Source organism: Echinops telfairi, unplaced genomic scaffold, assembly GCF_000313985.2.
Source record: "Echinops telfairi isolate 266 unplaced genomic scaffold, ASM31398v2 ScPeMD7_1;HRSCAF=3_0, whole genome shotgun sequence".
Classification (NCBI taxonomy): domain Eukaryota; kingdom Metazoa; phylum Chordata; class Mammalia; order Afrosoricida; family Tenrecidae; genus Echinops; species Echinops telfairi.
The window spans coordinates 89895940-89908682 of record NW_022103896.1 but is presented as its reverse complement, the minus strand read 5'-3'; the positions used below and the strand labels follow the sequence as shown (position 1 = coordinate 89908682).

General features: G+C 41.4%; 1 protein-coding gene across 3 annotated transcripts in view; it reads right to left on the bottom strand.

The window, feature by feature from the left end:
- Positions 1 to 5865: 5865 nt before the first annotated feature.
- CHD7 (chromodomain helicase DNA binding protein 7) overlaps positions 5866 to 12743 on the bottom strand; it is a 198306-nt gene continuing 191428 nt past the window's right edge. For 2 of the 3 annotated variants that reach the window (XM_004697580.3, XM_045286254.1), the window contains exons 34-37: positions 12001 to 12222; positions 10676 to 10816; positions 10239 to 10343; positions 5866 to 7748 (exon numbers count right to left, since the gene is read on the bottom strand). In XM_004697580.3, coding sequence (XP_004697637.1) covers positions 6834 to 7748; positions 10239 to 10343; positions 10676 to 10816; positions 12001 to 12222 — 1383 coding nt within the window. In that variant the 3' untranslated portion in view covers positions 5866 to 6833. The remainder of the gene's footprint in view (positions 7749 to 10238; positions 10344 to 10675; positions 10817 to 12000; positions 12223 to 12743) is intronic. The other variant, XM_045286272.1, reaches the window with a different exon arrangement.

Here is a 12743-nt window from a genome sequence, read left to right as displayed (position 1 = left end):
GGACTATGGGCACCAACTTCCACATCCTCGGGCTCCTGCTGGAGTCATTATGAGATAAGGAGGTGACAGTAACAATTTCCTGCTCAGAAATCCCAGAGTAAAGTTTGGTAATGTGCAAAGAGATTCAGACCATCGGTTGCACGGATTATATCATAAAATCTGCATGGTTGAAAAGCATGGTTATAGCAAAAACAAACAAAAAAACCCTTAACATTTTTCAGTTTTTCCTTCCATGAGTCATTTAACCTTATGAGACTCTGGAATCTTCTAATTTGTTGGCCTTCTCAGCATATCATTGCTTGCTTTTAAGGGGTGGTACCTTATTTGATTAAGAAAAAGTTCTATTAGTACTTCATGTGGCTATATGTCATACAATTCAATAATTCAATCATAACTTAATTCTATTTTTAGCGTTTATTTCTAAAGATCGTAGATCAAATGAATGACTCATAGTCCCAAACTATCTTAATCTGAAGAACTCTCAATTTCAGTTTTCTCCACTACCCTAGTCTTACCACATGGCCTTGGGCAAGTGACCCCACTTCATAAGGACCAGGGATGGCGGCAGGAACAAGGCCCTAACTTGGTGGGGCAGGGTGTGGATTAACTCACAAGCGCCGATTAACAAACAAAAAATGCTGACTTCTAAAACGTTAGATCCTGACACCTCGGAAAATACAGTGATGCATGTTGGACAGGATGTTTTCTCAAATGTCCAGTGTCCATGTGCTCCCAACACCAGTTAGGTACAGCCTGCGTAAGTGTCCGTTATCTATCTAGTTTATACTGAAGTGTAAGCTCTTGAACGGAAGCGGACAGCTATGGGACGGTTTGGCACTGCTAAGGATGTTAACCCTCAGCAATACCTGATTTCCTCCATAAAATGTGGTCTGGTTCCTCTCATTGCAATTTTGAAATTAAGCTTTAAAATCAAAATGCAGAGGGTGCAGGCAAAAGGGAAAAAAACCCACCTAGATTATGAAGTGTTTCTACACAATATTTTAACTCGTGCTTCTATCTAATATATATTAAGCTGCTAAAGCGCTGCGAGTCAGTTACAAACAAAAGTTCACCATGATAGATTTCTCTCACATGTCAGTCAAGGGGGTTCGATATTCAGTTGTGAGCAAGGAGACTTTCAAGAAGCAAACTAGTAACACATTTAATTCACATGTCTGCAAACACCTGAATCTGAAATTCTGTCATCTTTGTGCAATGGATGAAACTGTTGACCAGTTCAGAAGCTAAACAAATTCTAAGAGTAAATCCATCTGAAGACAAAGCTGCCAAATTTAAGAGTAAGAATTTAATCATCATGATTATTTTCCTCCATAGCATTTAAATTACATAATAAGCATCCAATTGGAGATCCAGATTATAATTCAACTCTGTGTTGGTAGCGTCAAAGCATGCTCGATAGGCCAGTGAGGACGGTGGGGCTGCACTGCCAACACACATTTTGGTCTGGAGACTCAAGAGTACGAATGGGAGCAATGAAAAAGCTGAATGGCCGAGAGCCCCAAACTACTTTGAAAATCACCATCGTAATACCTACCCCAAATTCTGAAATTAGATATTGTCCTCTTGCCCCATATTCTAATGATACACTGCTTTTCTCCAGTCTGCTGAAAACAAAAATCAAAGCAAAAAACTGCAACTCATTGCCAGTAAGTAAACTCCAACTCATAGTGACCCAATAGGGCAGAGTAGAACTAGCCCTGTGGGTTTCGGAGGGCGTAGATCTTCTGGGAGCAGAAAGCCTCCTTTCTCGTCAGTCGTACCTAGTGGGTTCTAACAGTTTACCTTGCAGTAGCCCAACAGAAAACATGTCTCAAAAACTGGGAACTCTCATCAGTGCTGAGAGAAAACACTAACTCTTCACATATCAGCTATCTTGCCCTGATGATAATAGTAAAAAAATATGTTGTATATATTTTTATATATAATTATATTCATTCGACAGTAATAAATGATAATGTGTGAGGCAAGAATAACACTGGCTGTGATGGTTAAGTTTGTGGTGTGTCAACTTGGCTGGGCCATGATTCTCAATGGTTTAGCAGTTATATACTGATGATCAAATGGTAATTCAAATATTGATGCTATGCAAAAATGGAAGACCACCTTAGAGGACAAAGTGGAAAATGACTGCATAATTATATAACTGCCTGAGGTTTTATGGTCCAGCCAAGGATTTCCATCTTCTCCACTAGCTACTCTACCATGTCCTTCTTTTCTGGTGATTGGATCTTTGCTGACATGTCCTCAATGAACGGGTTGGTGTCTCTTTAATCTTGCTTGCAGAGAGAACTCTTGTTCTTTAAAAACCAGGAACCTAAGTGTGTCCTTTTTTTGTTTAAAACCTTTCAGTGGCCTTGCACGCCTTAGACTGAAACCCAAACCCTTCACAGGACCCTGCAGTCAGACGTCCACATCCTCACAGAACCCTTCCCCCAGATGTCCCTATCTTCTACCACCTTCTATGATACGCACAGCTGCTAGGCAGATGGATTTTTATTGTTTTCTTTTTCTTCCAAGTTCATGCGCAATTCAGGGTTTTACATTAGCTGTTCCCTTTGCCTACACATTCTTCAGTCAGCTATCATTCTGGCTACCGCTTCTCAAGGGATCAACTCAGTCGTCACTTCCATGAGCTCTTCACTGAACAGCTGATCACTTATTTAAGTCTTCAGAACTCTACAAACATTTGTAATTTGTCATCCTTTTCTACTAGAATGTAAGCTCAAGATCAGTAACCTACCGTATATACTTCAGTATAAGCCAACCTGAATATCAGACAAGGCACCTAACTTTACCACAAAAACTGCATTAAAAATGTGCTGAAAAACCCGGCTTATACACAATTATCTATGGTAGTCTGTTTTTGTGGCTTTATTTCCAGCACTAAGACAGCATCCTGTACATTGCACTTAGTACTCGGGGGAGGATGAATATAAATGAAATCATACTAACGGTGTTGATGAATCAGTTACAGAGTCAGACGAATCTGGGTTCAAATACTGTTTGCAGTGTAACACTACAGATAACTTAATTGTAACTTCATTGTTTTAAAGCCTTGATTTTTTTGTAATATAGAAATATTCATGGGCAAAATACAAGGGTAAGTTAAAAAAAAGTATTGCTAAAAAATCAGATGCCTTCATGAAACAAAAATACAAATGTGAAGCTCTCTTGACATTCTCTGGATTGGTGATCGCTCTGAAGGTGCTTTTCTGGTCATGGCTTGAAGCATTTGGCTGCTTATCGAAACGCTGGTGTTCAGGCCCCCAGTCAGTGAGGCAAAGATGCTACTGCTTGCTTGCTCCTATAAAGATTTAGTGCCTGGGACACCATGATATCTTTACCTATGTGGTCTCTATGAGCTGGAAGGGACCCAATGAGTGGTCGTCTTTTCCAAAGGACTCTGCACTTTGGTGAGTACCTTGTCAAAGCAGCGGTTGGGGCAGCCCCATGGGACTCAGATTATGGTCCTTGAGGATGCTTTTCTGACTCTGGGAAACAAAATAGTCCGAATGGTGGATGGAGTGCTGCTTCCCAGTGCAGTTCTCCTAGGACAGCTTGTGCTTCCCGAGGAGTGGGTAGGAACATTATTGCTTTGAACAAAAGTTCCTGATGCAACTTTGCCGGGCTTTCCCTCACTAATGCAATTTTCAAACTTCTTAACAAGCTCCCACGATTGTTTTGTGTCCTCCCAGAAAATCTATCAAGAGCATTCCTTGGGAATTCCTCGAACAATTGCCATAACCTTATGAGTGGACTTCTCTTCTCTGTTGACCAGATCCCCTCTCATAAGCAATTATTCTGATAGGACTGGTTCTTTGAAGGGATCCGAATGAGACTAAGACATAACTATTACTGAGAGAACTTGTCTTCAGCCACCTATTGGTCACAGATATATTTAATCACATTTTATTTGGAATAGAACTGTGGAGTATGAACTGGAACCCCAGTAGTGATATATATATATATATATATATATACTTAACCTCATAAAGCCAAATCTAAATGAAATTAACTGGGACTCAAACTTTCTTAGATTTCATACTGTTCTAGGCTCCACTTCATATAAAAAACCCAGTGTTGCCGAGTTGAATTGGAATCGCAGTCTGTAGGGCGGAGCAGAACAACCCACAGGGCGTTTGAAGCGGCCAGTCTTTCTGGAAGCTGATGCCACCTGTCTCCCACGGAGCAGTTGGTAGGTTCAAACCGACAACCTTGAATGCCTAACCAACGTGCCACCTGGAACACTGATATCTATATTTCACATAGATTTTTAAAATATGTATATAGATGCTTAAATTCACAGCTTTAAACTGAAATTTGTTGTGACAGGATAAAGCAGAGAAAAAAATTTAAATCCTGAAGAATCAAACACTTCAGATCATCACTAGATTTCCTTTCAGAGTGGCGCACACTGGCCGCAGTCCTGTGGAAGGAGAGAAGCTGTGAGGTGTTGGCAACCACTGCCTGGAGCACTCGGCCCTTCACTGCTTTCGCGCTTCATTTATATGGAACGCTATTCCGCATCCTGTGGAATTTCAATGACTTCTTACTCAGGCAGAGTTCAGATGTAACATCAAGAATTCCTTATGAGAAATAGGGCAGCTTCCACTAGGAACGCCCTAATAACTGCACAGCACTGTTTTCAGAGGAGCTCTGGATGGTGCGGAGACTGCCCTTCCAAAGGCCCCAGGACTCCGTCCTGCACCCAGAGAGGAACAAGTCACGTGCCATGCAGCGTCACAAGGGAAAACTTCCAGTGCTACAGAGAGTTACAAAAAGGTTTTCCTAACTCATTTATACAAACTTTACCGTACTTTAAGTTATTCTAAGGCTAAAAAGGCTTTTCAGTTATTTAAATTCCCTATACTTTGTAGAGCGTTAGTCTTATTGACCAAGTTCAAAGCATTCCTTTTCTTAAAGGCACTTTCCCCCAATGTACACTATCCTTTAAATAAGTAACTCTCAAGAGATACTGAGGATGGTGATAAACCATTGAAACCAGTATGGGTGGTTCACTGATTCCTTTTCCAGGATCGCAATGGATACATTTTCAGCTTGGGGTATAAATTAATCGAACCTCTTTGTTCAAAAGACATTTCAATGTTAACACATGAAGGATGAGACGTGGGATGGATTCTGTGCAGACTGCATACTGCGGGGAAGGTTTTTGGGGCAGTCACAAATACAGATTTGTTTACTTCCTTTTAACTGGATGAAAATATAACTTTGGGGCTTGTTCAGGTGGCAACCATTTTCACCTTAAATATCCACGGTCATCTTCTGCATACCAACAGTAGCTCTAGAGATCAGGCTGCGGTGTGGGTGCGTGCGCACACACATTTAAAAGCTACAATCAAATCCCACGTGGACCCCCCCCCCACACACACACACACACTGGGTTTTGGCATCAAACTCTGGTTCACAGGATACCAGGTGCCTTTGTGTCCTCTGCTGACACTGTGGCATTGTGTTTTTCTATCCATTAACCAAGGATAAATGACCTAGATATTGTGCCTATTAAAGCCTCATTTTTCTTTTGCCTTTTTGTTCTTTAGTGTACTACATTATCACAGGCTGCACACATTTATGCGTATTCTCCATCTCAAGTGCCTTTTGCAGGCAGTGAAGGGAGGTTTCTGAGCTAGCTGGAGTGGAACTTTGTAAAGGTGATTCAAGGTGTTTTTTTCCTGTCTAGTTTTGAGAACAGGTAATAGTATTATTGACAGCTAATCTAGTATTAGAGGATATATCAAGAAACTGTACAAAAGACAGAATACTGTATTTGCATCTATTGCGAATACAAAAAATAGAGTGAACACCAGTTGCCCTCATACTACATTCTATAATTACATCTCTGCATATCATGGGTCACTTTTATTAAAAGCATCATTACTACAGTTGGCAGCAATTTACATTTTATCTTACATGATAGCAATTTCAAAGAAAAAAATAAAAGGACATCACAACAAAGAAAAACAATACATTTACAAAGTCATGTCTGTAAACTTCAAGGCTAGTTTAGAGTTGAGGTAATGCTGTTTAGCTTTGTGGCTAAAGTAACAAAGTCCTTTAATTTAAAAAGGTACCTGATTCTCTCTTTTCTCACTTTTTATTTACTTATCTATTTGTTTATACCAGTGCATTACAATATCACGAGACCATGGAACTGTAGTTCGATCTGGTAATAACCCTCCCAGGAGGATAATTTCCAAAGGGACCCCTCACATTCAACAGCTGCCTGATTATTGCTGTGTCTCAGGACAGAGACATTCACACTAAGGTGGAGATTGTCAGAGTGTATGGATGCATGGATGAGCACGCATGGGAACTCCCATGCAGTCAAAAAGGAAAAACATAAGTAAGTATGATATGTATGATAAATTTCATCTTGACCTTCACAGCAAAAAAATTAAAAATTAAATATATAACTTCATACTTCCTTTAAGCAGCACTTCCTTCTATTCGTGCCACTCGGTTACAAATTGCTCTTTTATTATAATACCAATGGTACCAAAAGGAAAAGAAAAGAAAAGAAAACAGCAGAGCATTATGTAAGTTTCCTTAAAAAGACATGATTACCTCTCAAATTTCATCTCTCCTAGGGATAATAAATAATGCACTGCACAATACTTAATGACCAAGATACCTTTTGACACACCTGTATAACATGACTTGGACTTTTTTTTTCCTTTTGCTATACTATGTTACAGACAGCTTATAAAACTAGTTATAAACATTAACTGTGAGTGTAAACAGTAGGACTACCACTTGTCAAAAGTTTTAAACACTTTAACTGGAATTGGTAATGGTTATTCATCATTTTCATTGTTTTCTATTTCGTCTCCTCCGTCGAGTGAGTCCAGTTCTTCGCCCTGTGCTATTTCATCTTCTAGGATGGAGGATTCCACGGTTTTACCCAGGCTCTCTTCAGCATCACTGCCTTCCAGGGGCTCCTCGTCTTTGAAGGGCGCCCCCTCGGCCTTGTTCGCAGGCGTATCCTCGCTGGCGCTCACAGCATTCTGCAGTCCTGCCAGCGCGGGAAACCCAGGCAGCGCCAACCCTCCCAAGCCTGGAGGTAGAAACATGGACGGGTAGAAGAGGCCGGGGGCCACGGTGGACAAGAGGAAAGGGTTGAAGGCCAGTGGGTTGGAGGGCAACCCAGCCGTAGCAGTAGCAGCACCAATAGATCCATTTGCAGAGTCAGTAGCCAAAACAGCATCTGTGCTTTTCTCGGAGTCTTTGTTCTCATCGTCATTCTCGTTGCCTTTCTCTTCTGCTTTCGCAGCGCCGTCGTCTGGGTCCTCCATCCCAGGGCCGGGGGTGGCATTCCCCGTGGCAGACAGTGGGGCGTTGAGCAGCCCGCCCAGCCCAAACACGCCGGGGAGGCCGGTCATCCCCGGGAGCATCAGTGGTAGCATGGCCGCTGGGTTCTTGGAGTCACCTCCAGCAGTAGCAGCTGCTGCCAGTCCTGGAGGGAAGCCCATGAGCCCCGCCAACTGGAGAGACTGCAGACTCTGGAGGTTCTGGAGGCTGGTGAGGTCCATTCCAGCGAATAGGCTGTTAACTAGCAGAGGGTTAATTCCTGATGTGGAGGCCACCGCAGCGGCAGCGGCAGCAGCTCTGGCAATCTCACTTTTTGGTCGCCTTCCTCTCCGGCTTACTCCTTCTCCCCGGACCACTGGCCCGGTGAGAAGACGGTCAAACATGGACTCTGGAACAAAGCCCTGGGGGAAAGACAGGCCAACAATGGCATTAAAGTTTCTGAAAAACCGTGAAGTGCACCCCTATGATTTACATAGACCGTGCTGTGGCAGTTACTAATTTCATGTCAACTTCAAGTGTAGGGGCGGAGTCTAGCCTGTCAATCAGGTCACAGCCTGATGCTGCCTACTTGTGGGTGTGACCTCCTCATCAGCAGGGTCCTGGGAATCTCCCCGACCCTCTCTTCCTTCACCTTCCTGCTGGGCAAGCCACTTGGAGACCTGCCAGACCCCTGGAGATGCATATCCACAAGACTTTTCACCCAACAGCTTGTGATTTTGCTGGATTTGGCATCATTGCTTATGGCTGTGAATCAGAAGAGGGATTTATGGACTGGTATCAGATTTATGGACTAAGATCAGACTTATGGATTTGATCTGGACTGGGATGTTTTCCTAATATACAATTTCTTGATATATAGCTCTTTCTTACACGTATATACGTGTCGCTGGATGTGTTTCTCTAGTCAACCTGGCCTAACACAATACTGTACTCAAATTTATCACTTGCTTTTGGATTCTTTCTTGTGGCGAGCCCACACAGTGTGCAGAGGAGAAAGTCTCCATAGGGTTGTCAGCAACCAGCCTCTGGAACCATCAGCATGGAAGCAGAGGCCAGGTCCTTCTGGACTAGGATGCCTCTGGGCGGGTCTGAACAGCCACTTTCTGGGTCAGTTAGTCGTCCAACACTCACCTGTACTTCCAGCGACTCTGACCACAATACCAAACAAACCCGCAAACCTACTGCTGTCCAGTCGATTCTGACTTCTTTCTTAGTGACCTAAAGATAGAGCGGCACTACCCTCCAGGGTTTCCAAGGCTGCCCACGTTTACCAGAAGCAAACCTTTCCCTCACAAAGCGGCTCAGCCTTTCACTACTGTCCCCTGAAGGCATGCCCACACAAAACCAAAACTAGCCCTTGTCACCGACTGACACGGCACCTCACCGTGGCCCTGGAGAAGACAGTGGGACCTCCCCAGAGGTTGCCAAGACTGTCTATCTTTAAGGAGGGAAGTTGTCACATCTTTCTTCTTTGCAGCCAATTGGTGGGTTCTTTTCAGTTTGTCAACAAGCACTTACCCATAAAACCCCCAGAGCCCCTGACTCCTATGCCAGTTTAAAAACATCCCCAAATCTCACGTATCTTTTATTTCTTTGGGCAAATCGCATCAATTTTCCCAAGTGGCCCTGAATGTAAAATACTGACATGGACCTTTATGATGAACTGAAAACTGGCATTCCCAATGGAAATTTGAAAAATCAATTCCAGTCTAAAAACTCATTGATAAAACTCATGAAAATAAAAATTTTGATTTTTAATATTAGGTTAAGTTCCATTGAATTATGCTGGATACCAAAATGATTTGGTAAAGACTGTTGTAAAAAAAGTGAGGTAAATGTCATGCTATCGGAATCCATAATTAAGAAACAATGCATCAGAAAGTAACTAAGAGATAGGACAAATTTAATGAATTAAAATATCGGTTTAGTAGCTGTCCTAGAGAAATGAAGTTCTATGTTCACACAAAAATCTGCACATCAATTTTCATAGTACTTCTATTCCAAATGTAAAAATCTGGAAACAATTCAAATGTCTCTCAATGGTAGAATGCATTTAATAAATAAACAAATAAGTAAATAAAGCCCAGCATAGGCCTGAGATGGCATACTATTCAGCAATACAAAGAACAATTCCACCCCCTTTTTAAAAAACAAAAAATAAATGAATAAAAAACTTTTGATACACACAACTGGGATCAATCTCAAAGGCATCACAATGAATAAAAGCCACCTCAAAAGTGTTTTGGTTTTGCTTCAGTTTATACGACAGCCTCCCAAACACTTAGGAAAGGAGAACAGGCCAGTGGTTGCGCAGGGCTAGAATAGGGGCAGGCATAATAATAAAGATCGCACAAGAGACATTTTGGGGTGATGCAACTATTATGAGTTCTGATTATGGTGGCTGAATCTGTACGTGTGTTAAAATTCATATAACTGTATGCCACAAGAAAACTAGGTCAATTGCACTATATAATAATTTAAACAAACACATATAAAAGTAATCAGGCTATCATTAACTAATTAATTTTTAAAAGGACCTCATAATGGAAAATCATTTTATGCACATTTTCTATTTAAAAATCAGATCTCATAGTTAACAATCTTCATGATCTCTACCATGAAATCTATTCCATAGATGGAATGTTAAGACAGCTTCCCAGATACATTCCTCCATGGTGACTTTACCTCACCACTATGAATGTGTACGTCTACAGAGTACTAATCAATCCACTTAGATGGATATATAGGAAATGATGTATGAAGATGATGTATTGCTATCAACGCTCTAAAGCTAAGAATTGTTACACTTAATGAATAGGGCAACGGAAATGTAAGGAAAAAATGCAGGCAAGTTTTGTATAGTAAATTCCTGCCAAAAAGTTTATACGTACAGATTGCTTAACGATGTCAGTCCAATCTGGGGCAACTGCAAACTCAGGATTTTCTTCCAGCCACCTGGGTAGATCCTTCATCGGAGGGGCCATTGCTCCACCCATCTGAGAAAGAACATTGGGAAAAAATCAACTATTTCTCTAGGCCAGTGGTTCTCAACCTTCCTAGTGCCGCGGCCCTTTCATACAGTTCCTCACGTTGGGGTGACTCCCCAACCATAAAATGATTTTCGTTGCTACTTCATAACTGTAATTTTACTACTGTTGTGAATCGGGCGCCCCCTGTAAAAGGGTCACTCAACCCCCAAAGGGGTCGCGACCCACGGGTTGACAGAAAGTCTGGAAGAAACATGACCTTTACCCTTAACCGTTATGGCAAGTCAAAACACTACTTTTGGGGTTAGCACCGAGATAAATTCCCTATTCCAACAGTTTACCTTTTTCCCATTTCGTTTATTAACAACAGGCACCCTTTCTTCTCCTGTCAAAGTGTTTATATCCAATTTATTAGGGTTTCGACATCGGTGTCGTTTTTGTTTAGGTTTCTGAAATGAGGAAAACAGCACATCTGCATTCTTCTGTAAAAAACACACGGAGTATTTAGTTGTCTATATGATTTCCTATGTAAACGGTGGAGAACAGTCATTCCCAGTAACTATGGAAGTTGAGAATTTGCTTATGTATTAAGAAATCTTACTTTTCTTGATGGAAAAGCACACCTTGCAGTCCATCCACTGTACACCTCCAAGCCCCACCCCCACTGTGCATTAAAGAGCGAGATGAATACATTTGCTTTTCTTTTTGTCTATCAAAACATAAACTTAAGGTTTTCTTTACCTTCTAAGGTTTAACCGAGTGATGGATCGTTAAAGGCTATTTCTACAGGACTGATACTGTTAGTGACTTAAATGAACACAGGGCCCCATCTCTAACCATTTAACATTTGCATGTGAACAGAACTAACCCAAGGGATAAAAGTATCTTTGGGAGAGGGCATTTATATAGGCAGCAAAACCTGGCTGAATGCAAGAAAAACGCAATCTTATACGCAAGTTTTAAAAATCTATCACAACAGCATAGGAAATTAAAGAAGAATTTTATTAGTTAGCTAATAGCTTATGTCACTGATCATTTGGAGACCCTAAATGCCAAATACTTCACTATATGGTATAAGTGCTATTTGGTTGCTTAAAAAGAACCGAAGAAAATCTTGCACTGCATCAACGGTTTCTCTCTTAGTAGGAAACAACTTCATAGTACTTTTTTGCTGGTTAAACTTTGTTTGGAGACCAATTAGAATACATTTCAGCGTTTTATTCCAATAATGAGGCCACACGCAGCATTCCTGAAGAAACATTGGCTGTTTGGTGGAGTAAGAGGGGTCAGTAGATGCACCCTCTTTGGCAGCCTTAAATCCAGTCTCTCTGTTACAGATGGCACAACAGTCAACCTGTCAGTTGCTCATGAAAGGTTGGTGGTTGGAATCTGCCCACAGCGTCAAGGGGAATAAAGACTTGGTACACTGCTGGAAAGATTACAGCTTAGAAAACCCAGTGGGCGTAGTTCTACTCTGTTCCATGGGATCACTATGCGTTGAAATCTACTTCACAGTACACAACAAGCACGTAGAAGATACAGAGATGCCAAGACTGAAAAGCCTGAGACCTTCAAAGCAAAAGGCAGTGTCAGGGATGCTGATATCACGTGGGAAAGAGAACTGACTTTGATGATCCCTTCCAGCTCCAAACTCGGAAATACTTACTGGTACATAAGTTGGCATATCAACAGTGTAAGTTGGATGCACCTTAAGCCATTCAACTAAATCTTTATTTTTAGGAGCATCTTCCCCAACCAGCCTACTCCCGTCTTCTAGATTTATCACAGGGATCCGCGTGTCGGGGTCCAACTGTCCAGGAGAAGGAATGTTTCTTGTTGGTGGAGTCTCTATATCTTCTTCAAAAGCTTTGGTCACTTCGGCATCCTCCTATGGAGAGTTGACAATGATATAAATTCTTACATTAAGAGAGACATTCTGATAATGTCCTACCCCAAGAAAATGCAATCCTAGCAAAATGGATCTTTGATAAAAATACCTTTACTGGAGAACAGCTATTAAATAAAGGAGAAACATATTATTATTCTTTATACTGCAGAATTCATGAGTTACAAAGTCCACAGTCCATCCTTCCTTGGTTTCAAAACCCTAAAGAAGGCACAGATATCATTTGTCTTAACTTGATACACACAATAGTCTGCCTACTCAATCTGAGATCATTAGACAATTCTATCAAAGATAATTTGTCATTAAAAAATTTGTTCTAAAAGCTAGCTTATAAGTAAACCATCAGCATTTTGTGTGCAGAGCAGGGTTTTTTTCTTTTTGAGTGCAATATCTTGTGTTAGGTATGGGTGGCAACATTTACAAGATCAACTTTAACTGAAGTCTATATTCTACCATCAGAGTCCTGGTGGCTTGGTAGTTATGAGTTCAAGACCAGTAGCCAC